Source organism: Aotus nancymaae, unplaced genomic scaffold (genome assembly GCF_030222135.1).
Source record: "Aotus nancymaae isolate 86718 unplaced genomic scaffold, 86718_ANA_hifiasm-v0.15.2.pri h1tg000092l, whole genome shotgun sequence".
Taxonomy (NCBI): Eukaryota; Metazoa; Chordata; class Mammalia; order Primates; family Aotidae; genus Aotus; species Aotus nancymaae.
In genome coordinates this window covers 12,806,048-12,831,800 of record NW_026988507.1, presented here as the reverse complement: position 1 = coordinate 12,831,800, position 25,753 = coordinate 12,806,048, and the positions used below count along the sequence as shown (strand labels likewise).

Sequence of the window (25,753 nt, the reverse complement as noted above, 5' to 3'; positions counted from 1 at the left end):
ATCTTTTCTGTTTCTTCTTGTTCAACTTTTGGAAATTTACAGACTGAGTAATTTACTCATTTTTTTTTTTTTTTAGATGTTGTCTCTGCCACCCAGGCTGGAGTGCAGTGGTGCGATCTTGGCTCACTGAAACCTCTGCCTCCTGGGTTTAAGTGATTCTCCTGCCTCAGCCTCCCAAGTAGTTTGGATTACAGGCGCCCCCCATGATGCTCAGCTAATTTTTGTATTTTTAGTTAGAGACGGGGTTTTACCATGTTGGCCAGGCTGGTCTTGAACTCCTGACCTCAAATGATCTGTACGCCTTGGCCTCCCAAAGTGCTGAGATTACAGGCATGTGCCACTATGCCCAGCCATTATTAACTTTCCATACAAGTGACTCGCCAGTTGACGTTCTGTAACCCACTTATAAGTTTGGATCCATATTCTGTCAAGTCCAGGTTAACCTGATTGCCGTCCTTGAATCTGTGATTCTGTCAGTCTGTCAGTCTGAAGGTGAGGGTTTTATTTCTGAAAATATAAAATACTTTGACTTCCAAGAGCTTACTGGAGAAATAAAAAAAAAAAAAAATGTAGCCTGCAGTTTTGAAAACCAATTCATTCATCACAAGATTGAAGGTTATACATCCAAATAATGGTCAGTAAACGAAACTAAAGAAAATCCCAAAACAAGCAAACAAGTAAAAACTAGGCAGAAAGCATATGGTTTCTGCCTAAAGACTAAGGCCTAAGGACCCCTAGTGAACTCTCGTATGGATGTCTGGATTTTAGGAACAGGATGATCAGATCGGTGGGAGAGAATATACAAACATTGGGAAGTAGAATCATTTCAAGTTCATCTTGGGCCTTCAGATAAGACTTGAATGCTAATCAACCTACTTTAAACTGAGCCTGCTTAGTATATAATGAAACAAATAATTGTCATGCCTTATTGTTTTTATAATTTAGTATCTTTTTTTCTTTCAATATTAAACATAGTAGGAAGATGCTGGGTCTGGTGGCTCATGCCTGTAATCCCAGCACTTTGGGAGGCTGAAGTGGGAGGACTGCTTGAGGCCAGGAGTTTGAGAGCAGCCTGGGCAACATAGTGAGAGCTTGCCTCTACAAGGGATTAAAAAAAAAAAAAATTAGCCGGGTGTTGTGGTGTACACCTGTGGTCCTAGCTACTTAGGAGGCCGAGGTGGGAGAGAATCACTTGAACCCTGGTAGTCGAGGCTACAGTGAGCCATGATTGCACCACTGCACTCCAGCCTGGGTGACAAGCAAGACCCATCTCAAAAAAAAAAAAAAAAAAAAAAAAAGAGGAAGAACATATGTAATTGTTTTAAAAAAAAAAGAAAAAGAAAAAAGAAAAGGCCAGGCACGATGGCTTACACCTTTAATCCCAGCACTTTGGGAGGCTGAGGTGGGTAGATCACAAGGTCAGGAGTTCGAGACCAGCCTGACCAACATGGTAAAACCCTATCTCTACTTAAAATACAAAACTTAGCCAGGCGTGGTGGTGTCTGCCTGTAATCCTAGCTACTCAGGAGGCTGAGGCAGGAGAACCTCTTGAACCAAGGAGGCAGAAGTTACAGTGAGCTGAGATCGTACCACTGCACTTTAGCCTGGGCCACAGAGTGAGACTCTGTCTCAAAAAGAAAAAAGAAAACATGTAATTGTTAGATACAGTTACAATACTCTGTTTATTAGTTATTAAAACATAACTTTTATTAGACTCTCAAAGTGTTCATGACTCAAAGAAATTTAATTACTATTTTATAATAGTAATTTTATAATGTTTGTTCTATTATAAACAAATTAAAATCTGTCTTTCATTAATTTGCAGAAATTCTGTTAGACTATTTGCTCTCCTCTACAAGAATCCTTCCCCTGTAGCCACCCAGGGAGGAGACTATTGGACACCACTCCTGTATTCTGGGCCAGGACAGAGGTTTGGCACTCCTCTCTCTCCCCAAATGCACTTCTCCGCTACCACGTCTTCCCTCGGAATGCTAAGCCCTGCTCTTCCGGGTCACAGCAGTCCAGCTCTATCACCCTCCACAGCATTTTCTTTACATCGCAAGGCCTACTGTTCTTTTCTCAACACTCACTGCAGGCTTTGGAGCCCAGTTCACAGCCTTCTCCACCTCCTGTTCACATATGTCACCAAAATGATTACCTCACACTTCCTAGACTTCCCCAAAGTCCCTGACTTGCATCTCTTCTATTCAGTAGCCACTCACTTCCATGGTCACACAGAGCCTGTGTTCACTCAAAGACACGTTGCCTCTGAAAACATAAACTCAGAATGTCAGGCTCTGAACACATTTTCCCGTTCTCCTTGCTCTCCCTCCCTCCCTACCGTGTTTCTCTTCAGCCTCATCAAGAACTTTAGTTCCTTTACCCAACCTTCACTCCTTACACCTCGTTATCAATTCTCTCCTGTGTTAACTTTCTTATATAGACTAGGGTACACGAACCATCACATTAAATATTATCTTTCCAGACCAGGCTCTATGGCTCAAGCCTGTAATCGCAGCACTTTGGGAGGCCGAGGAAGGCAGATTACCTGAAGTCAGGAGTTCGAGACCAGCCGGGCCAACATGGTGAAAACATAATCTCTACTAAAAATACAAAAAATTAGCTGGGCGTGGTGGTGGGTACCTGTAATCCTAGCTACTTAAGAGGCTGAGATAGGAGAATTGCTTGAATCCAGGAGGTGGAGGTTGCAGTGAGCCGAGATTGTGCCACTGCACTCCGGCATGGTCGACAGAGTGAGACTCCGTCTCACACACACACAAAAAAGTTCCAATACTCTCAATAATCTTGTCATTCCAGCTTATTTTTCTCTCACCCATTAAAACTGCAATATAGGGTCTACTTAACTTTTTTATTTTCTGATTATATACTTGTCTACCAAATATTGCTAGGGTGAACAGTGTATCTGCAGAAGAACCAATCTGCAAATGATGGCCTTCAACCTCTATCAGGAAATAAATGTTGCTGGTAAACTTCCTGTTTCTTAAACACCAGTGGGGGTTTCAAAGCCTTACACCAAAATCACCCTTGTAAAATTTAATCTGATCACATTCCACACCTCAGATTGAAACCCTTTCATGCCTCCCCATTGCCTTCAGAATGATGTTCAAACATCTTAGTATGGCGCATACAGTCCTCTGTAGCCTCACATTTCCCTTCCCTTCCTCCCTTACCACTACTCCCCAGTTCTCTAGGTTACAACTCTCCTAAACTGCCTGTCTCTCCTACTAGACCATTCATTAGCCTCTGGAAAGAAAGAAATGTATCTTATCCGTCTTTTCTCCACCTCAGTGCCTTGTGTGGTACCTTGCACATGACAGGTCCTATACAAATGTTTACTGACTTGAAGTGTATAAATAATATGCTATAAAGTTTCCCTGAAGATTTATCATCTCAGAAGGTACTTGAAAACAAGATGAGGAATCAAATAAAGTCACAAAATGTTGCTTAAAATTTTTGTTTTGTTTTAAAACATGAGAATTTCTTTAGAATTAAAATCTCGCTTTATATATGTATCACACTATACTATTTAATGATATATGCTTAGATATAATAAAGAGCATTGATGTTTTCATGTTAATTCATAAAAACAATCATTGAGAACATGTGACTCTAGATGAGGTCTGATTCCTTAAATGGTATTTGCTCATCTTGGAGACAGCATGGCAAAATTTTACTAATTCCGATTCACTGAGGGAAATGAGAAAGTCTGAAGTAAGATGCTCCATAAGGAAAATAAACAGATCTACCAAGTAGAGATTCTGTCTTCTAGCTTTTCTAAGTATGTGAGAATGACTGTTAATTAGCTGGTCAACTGTTTGCAAATAACACTTGTAATTCATACTGCCTTGATCACTAATGAGGTTGAACCAATGTTTTCAAGTGTTTATTGGCTTTTTAAAAAAATATTTCAACTTTTAGATTCAGGGGATAGATGTGCAGGTTTGTGACATGGGTATGTCGTGTGATGCTGAGGTTTGTGATATGAATGATCCCGTCACCCAGGTAGTGAGCACAGCACCTAAGAGTTAGTTTTTCATCCCGTTCCCCCTCCTTCTCTCTCTTCTTGTGGCCCCCAGTGTTTACTGTTGCCATCTTTATGAGTAGCCAATGTTAAGCTCCCACATCTAAGTGAGAATATGTGGCATTTGTTTTCCTGTACCTGCATTAATTCACTTAGAATAATGGCTTCCAGGCCGGGCGCGGTGGCTCAAGCCTGTAATCCCAGCACTTTGGGAGGCCGAGGCGGGTGGATCACGAGGTCAAGAGATCGAGACCATCCTGGTCAACACTGTGAAACCCCGTCTCTACTAATACAAAAAAATTAGCTGGGCATGGTGGCGCGTGCCTGTAATCCCAGCTACTCAGGAAGCTGAGGCAGGAGAATTGCCTGAACCCAGGAGGCGGAGGTTGTGGTGAGCCGAGATCGCGCCATTGCACTCCAGCCTGGGTAACAAGAGCGAAACTCCGTCTCAAAAAAAAAAAAAAAAAAAAAAAAAAAAAAGAATAATGGCTTCCAGCTTTATTCATGTTGCTGCAAAGGATGTGATTTTACTCTTTTTTATGGCTGCATATCATTCTAGGGTGCATATGTACCACATTTTCTTTAATCCACCATGGATGGGCACCCAGGTGGATTCTGTGTCTTTGCTATTGTGAATGGCATGGTGATGAACACATGTGTGTATATGTCTTTTTGGTAGAAGAATTTATTTTCCTTTGGATATATAGTCAGTAATGGGACTGCTGGGTGGAATGGCAGCTCTATTGTAAGTTCTTTGAGAAACCTCCAAACTGCCTTCCACAGTGGCTGAACTGATTGACATTTCCAGTAACAGTATGTACGTGCTCCCTTTTCTCCTAAGCCTCACCAGCATCTGTTTGATGTTTTAGTAACAGCCATTCTAACTGGTGTGAGACGGCATCTGTAGTGTTGATTTGATGATTAGTGATGATTAGTGATGATGAGCATTTTTCAACGTTTGTTGGCCACTGGCACATCTTCTTTTGAGAACTGTTTGCTCATGTCTTTTGCTCCCTTTTTAAACAGGATTATTTGGTTTTTGCTTGCTGAATTTGTTAAGTTCCTTACAGATTTCTGGATTTAAACCTTTCCCAGACACGTACTTTGTGAACATTTCTTCCCATTCTGTAGGCTTTCTGTTTACTCTGTTGATAGTTTATTTTGCTGTGCAGAAGCTCTTTAGCTTAAAATTAGGTCCCAGAATAGAGAACCCAGGAATGAAGCTGCACACCTACAGCCATCTGGTCTTTGACAAAGTTGACAAAAGTAAGCAATGGGGAAAGGACTCCCTATTCAATAAACGGTGCTGGCATAAGTGGCTGGTCATATGCAGAAGAATGAACCTGGCACCCTACTTTTCACTATACATAAAAATTAATTCAAAATGGATTAAAGATTTAAATGTAAGACCTCAAAATGTAAGAATCCTAGAAGAAAACCTGTGAAACACCATCCTGAACATTGGCTACGGGAAAGAATTTATGACCGCTGGCTATTTCAGTGTTATCTTTTGTGAAGTGTCTAGTAAGTCTCTTGCCCATTTATGTTTCTATTGGGCTGTCCGTGTTCTGTTTATTTATTGTTATCTCAACTCTTCTGTATTTTCTGGATACCCACATTTGTTACTTACGTATGTTGCAAAAATCTTTTCCCACTCTGTAGTTTGCCTTTTTAATGTGTTCACGTCTTTTGATAGCATAAATTATTAATTAATATAGTCGTTTTATCTAATATTTATTTTAAGGCTAGTACTTTGTGTTCATTTAATGACGTCTTTTCCTATTCCAGGTCACAATATTCTTCCATGTAATTGTTTAGAATCTTTATTGTTTTACCTTTCATATTTAGATTTCATTCCTGCTGGTATTTATTTTGGGGTAAGGTATGTGGTGGGGCATAGCTCCCAACCCCTGGGCCACAATACCAGCCTCGCAGCAGGAAGTGAGCGGTGAGCAAGCATTACGACTGCTTGCGCCCCACTTCCTGTCAGATCAGCAGTGGCATTAGATCGTCACGGGGCACGAACCCAATCACACATGGCGGGATCTAGGCTGTGTGCTTCTTATAAGGATTTAATTGATCTGGGGTAGAACAGTTTCATCCTGAAACCATCTCTCCCCAGCCCCTAGTCTGTGAAAAAACTGTCTTCCATGAAACCAGTCCCTGGTGCCAAAAAGGTTGGGGGCTGCTGAGTCCATGTTTCATTTTTTCCAATCGATATTAAATTAAGTGTTTTTAAAACTGTTAATTTCAGGCTGGGTGCAGTGGCTCACACCTGTAACCCCAGCACTTTGGGAGGCCAAGGTGGGTGGATCACTTGAGGTCAGGAGTTCAAGACCAGCCTGGCTGACGTGGTGAAATCCTGTCTCTATTATGAATACAGAAATTAATTGGGTGTGATGTCGCATGCCTGTAATCCCAACTACTTGGGAGGCTGAAGCATGAGAATCACTTGAACCCAGGAGACAGAGGTTGCAGTGAGCCGAGATAGTGCCACTGCACTCCAGCCTGGGCAACAGAATGAGACTCTATCTCAAAAAAGAAAAAAAAAACAAAACTTTATTTCAATGACTTTTAACTTTTACTATGCAATGTTTAATCTTTTAATTTATATTTACAGAGTTTGCTACATAAATAAATTTTATTATTCCATCCTTTTGCTATTAGAATGACCATTATGTCTGAACTAGTAAAGCTTAAATTAATGTACTTTTACTAACTATAAATGACTGTCATAATTTTGTATGTGAATTATATAATCTGTCTTTTAGGAAGCTATTTATTTCAGTTTGAGTTCTTTGCCATGTAAGGCACATGGTCATTAACTGCTCAGTGCTATCTCAGTTATAAACATATGGCCATGGACTTGATATTTTCTGGTACTATGTGTATAATCTAATTTTCATATTTTCCTATTCAATGATTCCTTGTTTGAAATTATAAAGCCAGAGATCTTTATCATAGCATCTAAGCATACAAAAACAGGAAAAGTACTGATTAAAAAGGACACGTATGTCAAAATTTTAAAAAGCATCTTGTAACTTAAAAGAATAAAGAAAGGCTGGGTGTGGTGGCTCATGCCTATAATCCTAGCACTTTAGAAGGCCGAGGCAGGTAGATCAGCTGAGGTCAGGAGTTCGAGACCAGCCTGGCCAACATGGTGAAACCTTATCTCTACTAAAAATACAAAAATTAGCCAGGTGTGGTAGCCTGTAATCCCAGCTACTTAGGAGGCTGGGGCAGGAGAATTGCTTGAACCTGGGAGGCGGAGGTGAGCTGAGATCACGCCACTGCACTCCAGCCTGGGCGACAGAGTAAGATTCTGTCTCAAAAAAAAAAAGGACAAAGGGGCCTCATATTTGTCCCATGCTGCTAATGATTTTCTCTTATAAATCTCTAGTCAAGTTCAATTCTAACCACCTTGGGTATGAATCAATATCCGTTTAGTGTAAGCTTCCCTTTAGGGATGGCCTATTAGGTCTCTTAGGTATGACTATTGGCTATTTCCCTGACTTTAGTAGGGAGTGTAGGCTTCCCCTTAAACACTCCCTCCTAAAGGGAGGGAAATAGCCAATAGTCATATCTAAGGCTAGGTATGCTTCTAAATGCTTTGATATAATTAGGGCGGTTATGAAGATATCTTCCTTACGTGTGCTGTTTACGGACCTGGCACCCTAAATTTTTCCTAGTACTTTAAATTTTTGTTATTCATCCCAGTTAGTCTATTAGCAAACACAGGGATTTGTCTTATTTTCTGCTGTGTAACCCACACCATGACTGCTAGTGTCTGTTATGTAACATGCTCAAAGGAATGTTTGTTCAGCAGATGAATGAAGGAACTTAGGAACTACGTAATACAGTACATATTCAGAGCTTAAGTGGCACAAATATCACCACATCCTCAGGAAAATGAAAGCACCCCTGGTCTAGATTCTGTGGGAGGCTCTTGGAATGGAGGAGGCTAAAATCCAAGCTTAAAGGTTTAGCTTATATTCAACTAGACTCAGACCACAGCAAGCTTAAACACACCCCCACACCCCAATTTAATTTTCTTTTATGTTGGCTGGGAATTAATAAGAGAGCTTCTGTAGTTCAAAAAAGTAAAAGAAATGGTTTTTGGGAACCTAGCATAGGAAACTGGGAAATAACATAATTAATTAGTGTCCCTGTGTTATTAAGGGCTCCCTGGAAGTTCTCAGTCTCTCAGTGTAACCAAGTACAGTTTGCAGAAAGCCAAACAGATGGAAGTTTGGTTGCATTCTTAACCACAATGCTAAGGGAAGAGAAATGCTAGTTCTAGCATTTCACAATTTTATTCAAAATGGAGAACAAGCTTCTGTGTAAACACACATATTAAAGCCTAAATGTGGTTTCTCGAATAAAACAAGTATCTTTTGCTACTGATGAGAGTGCTTTTCTCTACGGAGATAACTGGAGACTGGACGGACGATGAGCTATTTGGGGGGAGATTATTCTAATCATTTCATGACCTGACCAAGGCAAAGAACACGAGCTTAGTTTAAATCAGTAAATACTTATAGAATACCTTAATATATAAGAATGCTATAAAATACATGGGGAAGGGAATACGCTTTTACCATTTTAATTATTTTGACTTTGCTGGTATAAAGCAGGTGCATCTGGAAAGAGGATCAGCTTTTTATTTTGTAGCTGAATTTCTAGGACACAAAAGCACAGATGTCCTTTCCAACTCCATACTGCAGCAGACATCTGCTGTTGTTTTTGCCTTCCCAGCATTTATTCCTCCTTCCTTTGGTAATAACGGTCGAATTTTCCATTAGTGAGCACTCCTTTACCCTTTCAGTCCTGTGGTACAAGTGGCAGTGGCCCTCATCCCATCAAAGCCGTCCCCTGGAGGTTCACATCTGGGCATATTATCCAGACTTGACCAATGAGAACATCACAGCCTCACAGACACAGGTGCTGGTTCCGAAATGGGCCAGGCCAGTGAGACATATTCTTTGACTTCTTAACAACACTACTGGAAAAATGGTAGTTTGTTTCTTGTGGGGGACACTGGGCTGATAAAATGTAAGCCTGAAATAATCCATGGCTGTCTTTGTGACCCTACAGACAGAGCCTTTGAGAACAAAACCAGCAGAGGAAAACCAAGCACGGAGATGAGGAGAGTCACAGTTGTAATCACTGGTGCCCCTGAGTCCAGTTATGACAGAAAGAAGACCCACCCTGGACTTCTCAGTTCTGTAAGTGAAAAATTTCCTCTTTTTCGCTTAAACCAGTTTAAGGCATGATTCTGAGATCTGTAACTGTACTGACTTGATTTTGCAGAAGCTGAGACCGAAATCCTCTGTAATTTCTAAGAATTGTCTTGACTAAAGTAAGAAACCATTTTCTCTTACCTCACTTTTAATCTAATGTAGATGTGTCTACAATATCATTATTTTGAAAAGTAGGAAATGAAGCACAGAACTCACCGGTCCACTTCCGGCCGTGAGGTTCTGGAGAGCTCCTAAGGATGCTTCCTGTGTGTAGTTTCGGACGCTCTTGGCGATCAAGGACAGATACATCCTTATCACGATGGAGTGCCACAGCCACTCCACACCCTTGGGGTTGCTCTTCTCCTCTGGCATCGGCAGGTCCTGGTATTGCTGACCACACACAAAAGGAATCCAGAATTAATGCACATCAGGTGATGGTTACAGTTTCACACTCAAACCAAGAGACCAGAAATACCGTCTAGACTCATAATTTGCACAAGAAGCCCCTGAAATAGAATTTTTAAAAGCAAACACATATAATTTCTAATCACTTAACTTTTAGCCCATGATGATTATTTCTTCCTAATAACACTCCACACCCCTAACTTGATGTTTCACAGTGAGAGAAAATTCAGAAAATTAAGCATAGGCCATTCTAGAATGGTTTTCAGGCTGCTGTTGACCTAAAAGCTAAATTAGTCACAACCCTGTAGATAAGAAAAACAGGCCTGTTCCCTCAGAGTCTTGTGAAAGTGTCCAGGATAGCACCAGGGTTCTAAATTTACCAGTTGGTCTCCACAAATACCAAGATACTCAGAGAAGGAGAAGAGGTTACATTCTTTCAGTTTCCATATCAGTATGGAAATAAATATGTATTCCTTCCTATGAGGTTTGCTTTTAGTATGTCCAAAGTTTGTTTTTAGAATGCCCAAAGCCAAATATCAGGGCTGACTTCAATAAAAACAATTTATATACAATTGGCTATGCGTATTTAAGCTTATTTCCTAAGCTATAAGGCATAAAGCAGTATGGTTCAATGGAAAGCAGTGAAACTCTGGAGCCAGACTGCCTGGGATTGTATTCAATCTCTTCCACTTATTTGCTAAATTATTCCGGGAAAATTAATCTTCCTGCGTCTCTGTTTCCTCACTGGTAAATGAGGGTATTAATAATACACATCTCAAAAGTTGGTGTAAGAATTAAAATAACTTAAAATAGTGCCGATATATACCAAGTACTTAGACAAACACACAAACATACACATTCTCTCTTAATCTTTCCCCCCTTTTCTCATTCTTTCAAAAACTTCCCAGTGTACCTCTTTTACTTTCCTGCTCCGACTGCCAAAACATCCCATACTTTTGTTGTTGTCAGTCTGGATATTCCGGTTTTGAATATAGATGTTCTGGGAATATTTCTCTGGGAGCTCTGCCTCCAGCTGGTAGGAGAGGTTATGAAGAATGCACACACAGTTCTCCGTGGCCTGAGAAAACAGGCCATGAATATCGATCGTATGCATATGGGTATCCTTTTCAGGTGTGCTATCACAGGACATAGGCTTTAGCTCTTACAAGGTTTACCAGATGCAACTGGGTGTGCTTAAACTGTGGGTTGCCTGGGGGACACGCAATGAACATGGCTAGAAAAGCTAAGGTTAGATCACGAGTGGTCAGGAGTGTGATGCTAAGAAGTAGAGGCTAAATTTCTTAAACAATGGAGAGTCTTTTTTTTTTTTTTTGAGATGGAGTTTTGCTCTGTCGCTAGGCTGGAGTGCAGTGGCGCGATCTTGGGTCACTGCAACCTCCGTCTCCCAGGTTCAAGCGATTCCCCTGCCTCAGTCTCCTGAGTAGCTCAGACTACAGGTGCACGCCACCACACCTGGATGATTACAATGGAGAGTCCTTTTAGTTTACTTTCTTTCTTTTTTTTCCCTGAGATGGCGTTTCACTCTTATTGCCCAGAATGGAGTGCAATGTTGCGATCTCGGCTCACTGCAACCTCTGCCTCCTGAGTTCAAGTGATTCTCCTGCCTCAGCCTCCCAAGTAGCTGTGATTATAGGCGTGTGTGACCACGCCCAGCTAATTTTTTTATTTTTAGCAAAGACGGGGTTTTGCCATATTGGCCAGACTGGTCTTGAACTCCTGACCTCGTGATCCGCCTGCCTCGGCTTCCCAAAGTGTTGGGATTACAGGCGTGAGCCACCATCTGGCCTCTTTTTAGTTTACTTTCTAAAGAGTGTGTCCAGAACAACTCTATATCTTAGATACGTGACTTACTAGCCATGTTGAGTTGGAGAAGAGGAAGAGACACTGTTTATAGGGACCAACTAAGAGGCTACTGCGATAATTGGCATGAAAGATGTACAATGCAGGAAGACAGTGGAAGCATTAAAGGGCAGTGGAAGAACTACAGCCTTTTCAGAGGTAGAAAGTACACGATTTGTTGCCCAGTGGATATGGATGAGAGGGAAGGGAGGCAGTCCAAGATTACTCAGATTTCTATCTTCTTTTGGTGGATGATGATTATTAAGGATTATAGTCCGGGTGCGGTGGCTCACGCCTGTAATCCCAGCACTTTGGGAGGCCGAGGCAGTGGATCACCTGAGGTCAGGAGTTCAAGACCAGACTGGCCAACATGGTGAAACCCCGTCTCTACTAAAAAATACAAAAATTAGCTGGGCATGGTGGCTCGTGCCTGTAATCCCAGTTACTTGGGAGGCTGAGGTAGGAAAATTACTTGAACCAGGACCAGGGAGGCAGAGGTTGCAGTGAGCCGAGATTGCGCCACTGCACTCCAGCCTGGGCTACAGAGCAAGACTCCATCTCAAAAATACAAAACAAAAAAACAAAGAAAAAAAATTAGCTGGGAGTGGTGGCGTGGACCTGTAATCCCAGGTACTTGGGAGGATGAGGCAGGAGAATTGCTTGAACCCTGGAGGTAGAGGTTGCAGTGAGCTGAGATCACGCCACTACACTCCAGCTTGGGCTAGGCAATGGAGCAACACTCTGTCTCAAAAATAAATAAATAAATAAATAAATAAAAAGGATTATAAAGAGAAGCAGCAAGTTTGGGGATGAAAAATGAGATAAATTAAAATTCATTGCTGAACATGTAGTATTTGGGCTTCTTTCAAATAGCCATATAGTGTGGTTAGACAGACAGACACTGGAGCCTGTCTGTCTGTCTATAGGTTTTAATATTTCTAAGCACGAATGGAGAATCTTAGGCTCAGCAAATGACTCAGTGAACAAATCTAAAACCAAGCGGCTATCTTAAGGATATTCTGGGCCGGGCACGGTGGCTCACGCCTATAATCCCAGCACTTTGAGAGGCTAAGGCAGGTGGATCACAAGGTCAGGAGTTTGAGACCAGCCTGGCCAACACAGTGACACACCATCTCTACTAAAAACACAAAAATTAGCCAGGCGTGGTGGCACACGCCTGTAGTCCTAGCTACTCAGGAGGCTGAGGCAGGAGAATTGCTTGAACCTGGGAGGCAGAGGCTGCAGGGAGCTAAGACCATGCCACTGCACCCCAGCCTAGACAGAGTGAGACTCCGTCTCAAAAAAAAAAAAAAGAATATTCTGAAACATCTTAGTAAGACAACAGGAAATTCAGTATGTGAGATGGTTAACTCTTGAATCACCTTGTCATCTGGCTGATAATCTGCAATGGTTCCTCTGACATAATGGACCAGTGAGTCAATAAGTCCGTCACATCTTCTCATCGCTTTTCTCCCATCAGGGCCTGCAGAACTCATGTTTCTATCAGAAAACAATCAACAAAAAGACGTAGGTCTTAGGCTGTGTATCTCACAGGGCTTTGTTCTGAAGTTTTACTTGATGCTTCTTCCAGGTGTTTGGAAACTGGCAAATTTGAAAAGTGTGACAGACTTGCCCTGGGGTCAGCAAATCACTGACTGCCTAACGGATCAACTAGGAGCACACTTTCTAAATATTTCCAAACAACACATAATTGTGTCATAAGTCTTTTGTCTACTTCACTTCAAGTACCACGATCAAAACATTATTTACTTAATCTTCATTCCATTTTTGAGTGTGGATATGAGGCAAATGTTTTGCAACTAACGACAGCAAATGGCACATTAGACATTATAATATACTGGACGCCAAGTCCCAATTTGGTCCACGTTTTAACTCTTAAGTAACTTAAAGTTGCCTGGGGCTCAGTTTCCTCATTTGTAAAGACAGTGTGTTGGATTATCTTCTTAGTGGTTTTGTAAGTTTCAGTATAACCTGAAGTTTATACAAATTATTGACAAATATTAAATCAGACGCTCTAAAATATGATTATTTTATCATTAAAATGGCAGAAAGATGTTACAGAAAGCATGAAAGAGTCTGTAGTGTATAAGACTTTGGTCAAAAGTATGACCTATAAAAAATCTTTACACTTAGTCTCTTTCTAATTTTGCTAAGCCTGACACCTTTCTATAAACAGTAACTAAACCTATAACTGGAAGTTGTTTGCTGATAGAGAAATGAAACTTATAAACACAGGAAGGTAATGCACACTCTGATCACGTTTCTAGTCTGGGACTATTGTTACCACCTTCCCTTAGATTAAGTTTTTCTTACTAGCATTAACTCTTTAAAAATATTTTTTTTCCCAAAAGTGTCAACACCTCAGTCAACAAGAATGACAAAAGAATAGTGCCTTCAGGTTTTAAGAACGTGAGAACCACCTCTATTCCCAACTTTAACTGTTAAGAACTGCAGTTCTCGCCTCTAATAAAGTAGACTTTAAAGCAACAAAGATCAAAAGAGGCAAAGAAGGACATTACATGATGGTGGGGGGATCAATGTAACAAGAATAGCTAACGATTCTATAGATCAACGAGATAGAGAATTGACGGGGATGTTCAGGACTTGGGCTCGGACCCGGAACAAGTAAACTTGATGAACATTTGTGGAGCTCTCCACTTCAAATACACGGAGCATGCATTGCCGCCTCACACCTATTCCAAGGGTGACTGTATAGTTGGAGGTGAATCACTCCTCAGTGGTCACATGGCATTTCATAGGTTTGAATGAGGTGTTGGTTGGCTGTTTGTTTGTTGTCTTCTTCCCTTATTCCTTCCTGACTACATCATTAAGTATAATTATCAGTATACAAGAGGTTTTCAATACCCATTACTAAATTGCATTCTAGCCTGGGCAAGAAAGCAATACTCCCATTCTCTCTCCCTCTTTCTTTTCCTTTTTCCTCCTCCCCATTCTCTCTCCCTCTTTCTCTTCCTTTTTCCTCCTCCCCATTCTCTCTCTCTCTTTCTCTTAAAAAAAAAAAAAAAAAAAAATCACTACTGGGCAACAGAGCATATTACTCATATTTCACAAGTGATTCCCCATGCAATTAGCTAGACTCTAATCAGGTGGATTAGAATCAAGGTAATCTACTCCATGAATTCATAATCATATAATATTACCTTGAGCACTCAGCCACATTAAAAAAAAAAAAAAAAAAAAAGAACTGTCCCTATAAAATGTATGGGATCAGTTTCTTTTACTGGTAGGTAGAATATCCAAAATACGTTTGATACTTTTTGTTTGTAATGTGTTAGTGTCATTTTGAACATCAAAAAGGACTACAACTCTGAGGCATATTTGAGCCTTATTTTCTTCATCTTTAAAATCATATAGGCCAGAAGTTGTAGCTCATCCTGTAATCCCAGCATTTTGGGAGGCCAAGGCAAGAGGGCTGCTTGAGCCCAGGAGATCAAGACCAGCCTGGGCAACATGGCTAAACCCTTTCTCTATGAAGAAATACAAAAAATTAGCTAGGCATGGTGGCATGTGCCTGCAGCCCCAGCTACCTGGGAGGCCGAGGAGGAGGACTGCTTGAGCCTGGGAGGTTGAGGCTGCAGTGAGCCGAGATTGCGCTGCTACAATCCAGTCTGGGTGACAGAGCAAGACTCTGTCTACAAAAATAAAATAAAATAAAGCAACATAACATAAATGATTTCCAAAATGCCTTCTGCCCCAAAATACTGCTTTTAATGCACAGTTGTCAAAGAAACAAAATGTGCCTAGCATTATATCAAGAACTAAAGGGAATGAGGGTAAGATACACAATATTACTGATACAATTTCACTGAGATCACATCTATAGGTTGAACTCTGGAAACGGGCAAAACCTGATTGTTTTAACCCACAAAAATAGCAATTTCATGATTCAACCTCACAGTTGAGGAGATAAGACTAACATATCTAAAACTAACAATATAGTAGCAACGTAATAGTTGTTGAATTGATACAATGAAATTTTTTAACAAAAATCTCTCTCTGACTCTGATTCTTATTTGACACTTCTACTTCCTTATTTAATTTTTACTGTACCTGAAAAACTCAGACACTTTGTTCATTGGTTTATAAGCTGGAAATAAAACAATGCTTTTACTTAACTTTTTTCAAAGAAATGATCATTTAAACCAAGATTCTCTATCTACTTTGTGAGCCCTTTAAGAATCATGGGACTTCAGAAGCTTGACAGGAACTGAAAAAGCATCTTTTCCAGTCTCCTTATTTTATACATGAAAAACCAGAAGCCAAAAGAGTTTCTGTTACTTTTCCTGGTGACAGCAAATTAGTGGTAAACTCAGAAAAAGAGGGCTGTTCTTTATTCTGCACCCAGGGTGGCCTAGAACAGAGCAAACCCCATCTAGCACTCATTCAGTCTGCAAACACCATATGGCCCCAATTACACAATGTTATCCTATGTTTAAAAGCTTCCCTTTGGCCTTTTCGAACTCTGGCTTGGATAAATGGGAGCAGTTTAAAATTGCTTTGACAAATCAAAAGGTCTTTCTTATGGGCTAAGCCCACTACATACCTTGCAGTTGGATGACTTAGCTTTGTTTAACTCCAGGGTGTTTATTTTGGGTTAGAATGCTAAGTCAAGTTGGCAGTTCTGCCAGGTCACAAGTACTAACAGTTGTCTTGCTGTTTGGTATTATCCAGACTCTACTTGCTTGAAATGGGACTTATCAGGGTTTTCTGACAGTTGATACCTTTGTTGACAGAAAGTACATGGAATCCCATTGCTTTAGTATTTGCTCCTGCATATCAAAAATAGTTCCCACCTTACTCAACTACACAGAAATATGAATGATAAGGGCAGGTTACTTTATACGATTCATCCATGAGCAGAAGTCATTAGAAAGTAATTTGTTACTGCACCACCCTGAAAATAACCAATAATTGTAGAAAATGATATATCCATCTTAAAGTATTTTTTTTAACAGCTAGTACTTAAGGTTGTGGAAATCAGAAGATTAACATGGCTATCCTTAGGCAGAATTGATCTTTTTTACAACGTATCTCTTGAATCCTAAGAATTATTCATTGATTAGTTTCCCATACATTATCCAATGAAGGCTCAATAGAAAAAAATCTCAAAACTGTAACTGAAATATACTGAAACAATTACCTTATTGAAAATTAAAAGAGAATGAGCATACAAACATGGGAGTTAATAAAAATTGCTTATCAAAGTTACCAATAGAATATATTGAAAATGTGCAATTTAGTGCCTGTCGTTTGGATTTGATTAAATGATGGGTTTACTTCCCCTGGTATCATGAAGCCTAAGTCCGAGTAAATATCTGGGTACCTTTAAGAAAACTAAAACTGTATACTGTTATATACTGAGATTTAAAAACAGGTCCTTGGACTAGAGGTTGAAGGCAAGGGGCCGGGGTCTTAGGAGACGGGGGAGTGAGGAAGGAGACAAACTATTCTTCACATAAAGGCAGAATTATTTGGAGTTCTTCACCTCCACTGGTCCCAAATGGGAAGACAGCAGTTTGACTTGTGGTCAGTGCTTGATACTGGGAAGGATCTTTCCTGCAATGTGACTTGTAATGGGGGAAGAAATAGAATCTGAACCTCTGTGCATCTCTGAAATGGTCACAGAGCTTCACATATTTAGGAGGATTCAGATGTTTTATCAGACAGCAAATCTGTGACTTTTGACTCCCTCTAGGACCTCTTATCTCACACATTCCTGAGTGTCACAGTGGAAAAGAGAAAAGAAAACAACACCCTGGACCTTGCTAGAATTAAAGGGAAGAATGGTATGTTAATGGTTCAGGCTGACAGTGTGACTAAATCTTAGATTAATATGGTAAACCAAAGAATGGGCAATGACAAAAAAAAAAGCAGCTGCAATTTAGTGCTTGCACTAGACATTATGGTAGACAATTTACAAAGAGCATGATGGAACCCTAGAATTTCATTCTGGGAAGTTCTGACCTGTGATTCCCAATTAAAATCAGAATGAACTGCTCTAACAGGATTGTTACCGGCTCTTCCGTATAAGGTGGGATATAAGGTAGTCTGTATGTGGCTATGTGCAGCGGTGCTGTCAGATATGCCTAATCGACCAGCACTGAACAACGCAGAACATCCAAGCTCAGTGTATAGTGTGTGGTCAGCTGCCCTGGGGAAACAAGGAACTGAATGACATGGTTAAAGTAAAAGGCTACAGTTAGTTTCCAGGACGTGAAAATGGCGGGGAACAATAACATCAGAGTGCATATTTTCAAGACACTTCACCACCAGACAAAATAAGTAACTTTAGGAGGCTGAACTTTTTTCTTTTCTTTTTCTTTTTTTTTTTTTGAGATAGTCTCACTCTATTGTCCAGGCTGCAGTGCAGTGGCATGATCATGCCTCACTATAGCCTCAACCTCCCGGGCTCAAGTGGTGCACCTACCTCAGCCATCTGAGTAGCTGGGACTGTAAGTATGCACCCCCACGCCCAGCTAATTTATTTTTTGTAGAGACAGAGTCTCACTACGTTGCCCAGGCTGGTATTGAACTCTCGGCCTCATGTGATCCTCTTGCCTGGCCCCCAAAGTGCTGGGATTACAGGTGTAAACCAATGTGCCTGGCCCAGAAATTTATTTTTTATTTTTTTTTGTTTCTTACTTTTTTATTTTTTTTGAGACAGAGTCTCACTCTGTTGCCCAGGCTGGAGTGTGGTGGCTCAATCACAGCTCACTGCAGCCTCTACCTCCTAGGCTCAAGGGATCTTCTCACCTCAGCCTCCTCAGTAGCTGCAACTACAGGCTCATGTCACCATGCTCTGTGAATTTATCTCTCGTAGAGATAGGGTTTCATAGCATTGCCCAGGCTGGTCTCGAACTCCTGGCCTCCAGCAGTCCTTCTGCCTTAGCCTCCCAAAGTGCTGGGATTATAAACGTGAGCCGCCACTCCCAGACAAAATTTGTTTTTTTAAATGGGGCTACTGCTACTTGATAATGGGTATGGTTTTCTACTAACATACAGTTATGAGTGTGCATCGTATACAAGGCTTGGTGGCTGTGGGACTGGTCTTCTTCTTTTTTTTTTGAGATAGAGTCTCGCTATGTCACCCAGGCTGAAGTGCAATGGTGCCATCTTGGCTCACTGCAACCTCCACCGCCTAAGTTCAAGTGATTCTCTCTCCTTAGCCTCCTGAGTAGCTGGGATTACAAGTGTGGCCCCTGCACCCAGCTAATTTTTTTATTTTCAGTAGAGACAGGGTTTCACCATGTTGGCCAGGCTACTCTCGAACTCCTGACCTAAGGTGATGCCTGCCTTGGCTTCCCCAAGTGTTGGGATTTATAGGTGTGAGCTACCACACTTGGCCTGGGACCAGCCTTAAAGGTTTAATCAGCACTCTGAGATAGTGATCACCTCAATGGGTTTAAAAAATTATGCCCACATCACTCACAGCTATGGGTTTCCTAATACTGCATAATGTAAATTTTACAGTAAGCCCTAAGTGTACCAGTCAGATAAACACTTGGTAGGCAAAATCAGAGGCTATTCCAAGACTAAGTAGGCACTTGATAAGACATCAGCTGATACGGAGGCAGCCCTCTTCCTCTTGTTATTTGAGATGTAGGCTTGGGCTTTTGTTTAACTCTGACCTGATACACGTCAAACAGTTGGGCCTTGTCTGTGATTAACTAAGAGAAGCAGCACAGGCAGCCTGTGGTTGCACACAACAAAAGGGGAGCCTCATTTGAACTGGCAGAGGAAGAAAACTCGATGCCAAAAGAAGGGCTTGTCTGTCTCTCCGAAGTCAACGTTATTTCCTGAAGGTATCAGCAAACATCAGCCAAAGTCAGCTGTCCAGTCTGCAAACAGCAACAATGGGAGGTAGAACAAAGCCCTACAGCCCACACATCTTGGTCCTTTTGGGACAAGTAAAATGAATGGAAAAAGATACGTTGTCATCTATTACACATCAAGAAACTAGAAGGTGGTGGAGGAGAAAAATCTAACCGTAAAAATCCTTTAGCTCTGCTTTCCTGCATCTTTAGTTTTCCAAAAGCATTCTGAATAATTTGGCCATTAATCATCTGGTTAATCTACATTAATTTCCTCTTAATTAGCTAGAATATGTTACGTAGGATAGAATCTCAAATTCCATTTAAAATTAACTATAAACAGAAAACTGTAATTTTAAAGATATACCTAAGAGCGACTGCAACTTGAATAAGCATTCTTGACACGTAAAGCAGATGTCTGAAATGTCAGACTAGGAATAATAAAGATGCTTAAGATCCAGAGTAGAATAATACGATGCTCAGATAGTCTGTACCTCCAAGACAGGCACAGATTTTAACCAAAGGATAGTTACAGAGTCATCAGTTGCTTTATCCCGATGTATCAACCCACTCACTGTTTATAATCATGAATTTAAAAAAAATTTTTAATAGTCATTTTGACTATGATGATAGCCTTAAATTTTTTTGGAAAAAGACTTTCAGTGTCACAAAATATAGTTTGTAAAACACCAATTTGAGCTATACACAGATATCTGTCTTTAAACATGAAGATGGTATTAAAAGTCTCTGATAAAGACATTCCTGTGAATTCCTTTTTCTGCCCAAGACTCAACTCATAAGCTAACTGATTAAGAAAGCCCGGCAAGAAGAGTCCACTTGATATAATGAGTAAAAATCAATCTTTTGTTTCCTTTCCTGGTTTTTCTTCCTCTGTATTATTCCTATTCATGTATTTTCAGGCAGTCAATATTTATGCACTGATTGAGAAGAATAAAGAGTTTCTTTAGCAAAAAGTGTTACATAATTTCTGTAAAGTATCTTTCAATCTGGGCCAATCTGGTAAAGATATGAATAGGACAGTGGAAAATGTTAGTCTGAAGAACAAGGACCTTTGCAAAGAGGTCAGTGTTTGTAGATGTGCTGCTTGGGGAGCTCAGTGAGACATGTACTCTTTTTTTTTTTTTTATTTTTTTTGAGACAGAGTCTTGCTCTGTTGCCAGGAGCCAGGCTGGAGTGCAGTGGCGCAATCTTGGCTCACTGCAACCTCTGCCTCCTGGGTTCAAGCAATTCTCCTGCCTCAGCCTCCTGAGTAGATGGGACTACAGGTGCACGCCACCACATCCAGCTAAGTTTTGTATTTTTTTTTTAAGAGACGGGGTTTCGTCATGTTGGCCAGTATGGTCACGCCTCGGCCTCCCAAAGTGCTGGGATTACAGGCGTGAGCCACCGCGCCCGGCCTTGTTTTGATTTTATTTGTTTGCTTTAACAACTTAAGAACTGTTGAAATCATTTCAAAACAATGTCGTAAAACCCCAAGGCTTAGTTCATAAAACAATCATTTTTAAAAATCGGTATCTTATTTACCCATTAAAATACAACTTCCACCTTTTAAATGTACTTAAAGAAAAATTTACAAAGTAATTTAATTCATTAAACCATGTATTTGTTTATATATCTAAAGTAACCAACAGAAAATATGACTGGTTATGACAGTGTAACATCAGAAATATTGCCAGTTCCATTATTTATGAACTTCATATTGTTTATGTTTACACATGAAACATAAGAGTTTAAATAATTAGCCAAATAATGGAGGCTAAAGTTGATGATTCAACTGTCTTTCTATTTCTGGAAAAGTCAATCTCTGGACTGAACTATCTAGATACTTTCATCAAGTTTCCATTTTGTTTACACTGTCTCATCCAGCATTATACTTCTAGTTTTATGGTAAATTATTCTCCAGAAGTAAATGCATTTAGATTGTGATTTTAAACAGTAAGTTCTGGCCTCTTTGGGGGTCTACATTCTTACAAAAAAGAAAAATGGCTATTTGATAGTCCAGAAAATTAGACCTTCATTTAATTATCTTCTTAATTATCTGGGATTATGCACAAGGCTAGACCAAATGAGTCCTTTTCCATCATGAGTATTCAGAATAAGACATGGATGAGCAATGGTAAACAGAACGAAAATGCATATAGGCCAGGCACGGTTGCTCACGCCTGTAATCTGACAAACGGATCATGAGGTCAGGAGTTTGAGAATAGCCTGGCCAATATGGTGAAACCCTGTCTCTACTAAAAATACAAAAACTAGCTAGGCGTAGTAGTGTGCGCCTGTAATCCCAGCTACTCAGAGGCTGAGACAGGAGAATCGCTTGAACTGGGAGGCGGAGGTTGCAGTGAGCTGAGATTGAGCCACTGCACTCCAGCCTGGGTGACAGAGCAAGACTCTGTCTCAAAAAAAAAAAAAAAAAAGAAAACGCTTAATTATGAAAATGTAGATGCGTAAATTTCTAAAGTTTGGAACCAAGATATACATTAAAAATTATATTTGGTATGTGGTTTTTCTGGTGTGTATGTGCTAGAGAGGACAGTTGTAACTGAATACATTAAAAATGTACATGGGGCCGGACGCAGTGGCTCAAGTCTGTAATCCCAGCACTTTGGGAGGTGGGTGGATCACAAGGTCAAGAGATCGAGACCATCCCGGTCAACATGGTGAAACCCTGTCTCTACTAAAAATACAAAAAATTAGCTGCGCACGGTGGCACGTGCCTGTAATCCCAGCTACTCGGGAGGCTGAGGCAGGAGAATTGCCTGAACCCAGGAGGCGGAGGTTGCGGTGAGCCGAGATCGTGCCATTGCACTCCAGCCTGGGTAACAAGAGCGAAACTCCGTCTCAAAAAATGTACATGGAGACACTCGTTTTCCAGAGAGTATTGATATTCCAAACAGTATGTCCTTAGCTCTGTGACTAACTAGGAACAAGACTGACAGTTACAGCCTTTCTTTCTAGAAGTACAGTTTGCTTCCTCTGATGACTCCCCAGTCCACCTAGATTTCCAGTAGAAGAGACAATTAAAGTTTAAGAATTTAAGTGATTTTAAGCAATAAAATTTAATACACAAAAGGATATGGCTGGACACGGTGGCTCACACCTATAATCCCAACACTTTGGGAGGCTGAGGCGGGTGGATCACCTGAGGTCAGGAGTTCAAGACCAGCCTGGTCAAGGTGGTGAAACCCCTTCTCTACTAAAAATACAAAAATTAGCCGGGCGTGGTGGTTAGTGCTTCTAATCCCAGTTACTCGGGAGGCTGAGGCAGGAGAATTGCTTGAACCCTGGAGCGGGAGTTTGCAGTGAGCCGAGATCATGGCACTGCACTCCAGCTGAGGTGACAGAGTGAGACTTCGTCTCAAAAAAAAAAGAAAGATATTATACATTCAAAACACATTTACTATACAATGACAGGTGGAAAAAGTGAGGTTTAAGTCATTTGTAGGAGAAATGCATTACGAACTGCTTTTCTTCTTTAACCAGCATATACAGGCATAAAATGCATTGAGAAAAAGGAATGTTTTAAAATGTGTAATGACAAATTCTGGGGTGGCCTTCACAAAGCAACTGCACCTTTATCTTAAGGTGGCAATTTTATGAGCCTTTCTCATAAGCAGATGGTCAACAAACTATAGTAACTCAGGAAAATGACTTTCAAGGCTTTATGAATTCAGTTTTTTTGGTTTTTGAGATGGAGTCTTGCTCTTGTCACTCAGGCTGGAGTGCAAAGGCACAATCTCGGCTCACTGCAACCTCCGCTTCCTGGGTTCAAGTGATTCTCCTGCCTCAGCCTCCCGAGTAGCTGGGATTACAGGCACTTGCCACCATACCCAGCTAATTTTTGTATTTTTAATAGAGATGGGGTTTTGCCATGCTGGCCAGGCTGGTTTCAAACTCTGACCTCATGATCCACCTGCCTTGGCCTCCCAAAGTGCTGGGATTACAGGCGTGACCCATCGCGCCAGCCTGAATTCATTTTTAATATGACTATAGTATTTAAGAATGTTGGAGATGGCCTAATGACAGAATGATGTACTGAAGACCGAGAGGGACATTCAAACACCTACTCATCCTTGAACAGCACCTTAGGTTTGACTTTCTCCAGAAAAAATTCCCAACTCCCAAGGCAAAATTAGTGAATCAACTCAGTGCTTTGATAACAGCTTATCCATCCCTCTCTTAAATCTCTTACCAAATGCATTGTCATGACCTCTTCGGGTTTCTCTTTCCTTCACTAAACCCAGAGTTCCTCCAGGGCAAAGATAGGTCCCATTCCCTTTTGAAATCTCAGAAATTTAAATAGTGGTTTGGATAGAGCGGACCTTCAGCAAGTGCTCAAGGAATAACAGCACTGGTTGGATAAGAAGGAGAATAAAGGCAGACCAGTAGCAGAACCCGAAGAGGGCCAGACTAGCTGTCATTCTCCAGTTTCTGATAGCTGGTTCTATAATTGTGGAAGAGTCTTGGGGACTTAATTTCCTCACCTGAAGAATAAGGCCACTAACAGAAGCTGCCTAGATGTGTTTGTTTTTGACCTGAAGTGTTTTCCAAAACTTTGATGCTCACTGCTCTTGGGGCAAGCATTTTTTCCCTTCTCTAGTCTGACAGAGCCCCTACCATTCCTCGTGTTCTTACACCTGCCCACTTAAGTGTCTGCCTGAGCCTTGAGACATTTTAATTTATTACCTCGAGATTGCTTCCACTTCTTGTCCTTTAAGAGAAGAAAGAAGAGTGGGGGAGGAGGAAGGAAGAAAGAAGGAAAGAAAGAAGAGGAAAGAAGCTATAAGGATAATAGGCAGAAATGACAATTTCCAGACTTATCTTGAATAATAACCATTGGTTTTATTTATGCTACATCCAAAGGTTTCCCAATCAGTGATGGGGAAAACAGAGTTAACAGTCAAGTCACACCAGTTCCCTAGGAACCGATACTGTGAGGGGCAGTATGAATTCTACCTAAATAGAAAAAAAAGGGACTCACAATAGGTGTGTGTGTTGGGGCGGGGGCTGTGTCTAGGGGGTATAGAATTAAAGAAGACAGCCATTACTTATTTGGTAATTTAAAATTCTAAGCTTATTATATAAATATTTTGGAATTTGAAATATTTAGAAAAGTAATCTGATAATCGCAATACATATTTTAACTAAGTTACACTTCTTACTCCAAGTAAATAAAGGACACTGTGAAAAGAAAATGAGATATTTTAGCAGGTTTTCTCCACTAAGAAGAAAGAAAATGAGAGGAGGAAAAAAAGAAAGCAGAAAACATGCTGAAGTTTCATTATACTGTCCAAGAAAACAAAGGGATTGTTTCTTCTTTGAAAAGGAATGTTTACGGAGAAATATGCCTATACCTTAGTTATCTACATTTTGATGTTAAATAAATCAACTAACGGAAATTCAGTGCTAGCAGTGTGCTGATAAACGTTTAACAACCTGCTTTCTGGGGCTGGTTAGGGGTGTAGTGTTTTTTCTTTGTTTTGTTTGTTTTTAGAGATGGGTCTTTGTTGCCCAAGCTGGATCTCAGGGCTCAAGCAATCCTCCTGCCTCAGCCTCCCAAGTTGTTGGGACTAGTGGCAGACACCACAGTGCCTGGCTTGTGTCTGCCAATTTCTTAATAAAATACTCCCATCATGGCTAGTTTTAAGCTACCAACATGATGTCACTGAATACGGAATTATGCTGAAATGCCAAGAATCGCTCTCACTTGCTGGCTCCAACACATTGTGGAGAGTACAATTGATTTTTCCTCTCCTAACTTCGATTTTACCATTCATCAATCTAGTGTGGTATTACTTAAGAAATAAAATTGAAACTTACGTGGGTACATGGTTATCCCTATTGCAAAATTTGCATCACCTTGCAGTGAGTGACTTCAATTGTGAAAAGTATATTAATTCCAAAGGGACCCAAAGAAACCACCAAAGCCTGTGGTCAATGCTGCTGCAGGCACAAGTTCATCCTAAAGACAAACGATCTGATACATCCTCAAGATGGTGTAGCTGACAGTGCTAGTCTTTTTTCTCTTAGATGAGTGATCTCACCCTGGAAGCTTCAGGTGGGCAGAACTGAAGTCACTGCGACAAGTTCATTAGTTAAGCAAACATTTTACCTGCAGAGCAGATTTACTCAGCACCATTGCCACATGCAGACCAGAAATAATCTCAGTGTCAAGTCCAGTAAATGGAGAAAACCACTGGTGTAGGCACAAGTTTTTCTCCAAAATAGACTGAAAGAATTTAATCTAAATCAAACGCAATGCCCAAAATACTACTCAGTTCAGTTCACTGTCAGCTCTGAATACATTTGGGGAGAAAATAACACAAATGAAT

General features: G+C 40.7%; 1 protein-coding gene across 4 annotated transcripts in view; it reads right to left on the bottom strand.

The window, feature by feature from the left end:
- Window positions 1-25,753, bottom strand: part of PKP2 (plakophilin 2) — a 114,266-nt gene that overhangs the window by 21,257 nt on the left and 67,256 nt on the right. For all 4 annotated transcript variants that reach the window (XM_064369867.1, XM_021673782.2, XM_064369865.1 and 1 more), the window contains exons 7-9: window positions 12,930-13,047; window positions 10,601-10,765; window positions 9,499-9,672 (exon numbers count right to left, since the gene is read on the bottom strand). In XM_064369867.1, the coding sequence (XP_064225937.1) occupies window positions 9,499-9,672; window positions 10,601-10,765; window positions 12,930-13,047 (457 nt within the window). The remainder of the gene's footprint in view (window positions 1-9,498; window positions 9,673-10,600; window positions 10,766-12,929; window positions 13,048-25,753) is intronic.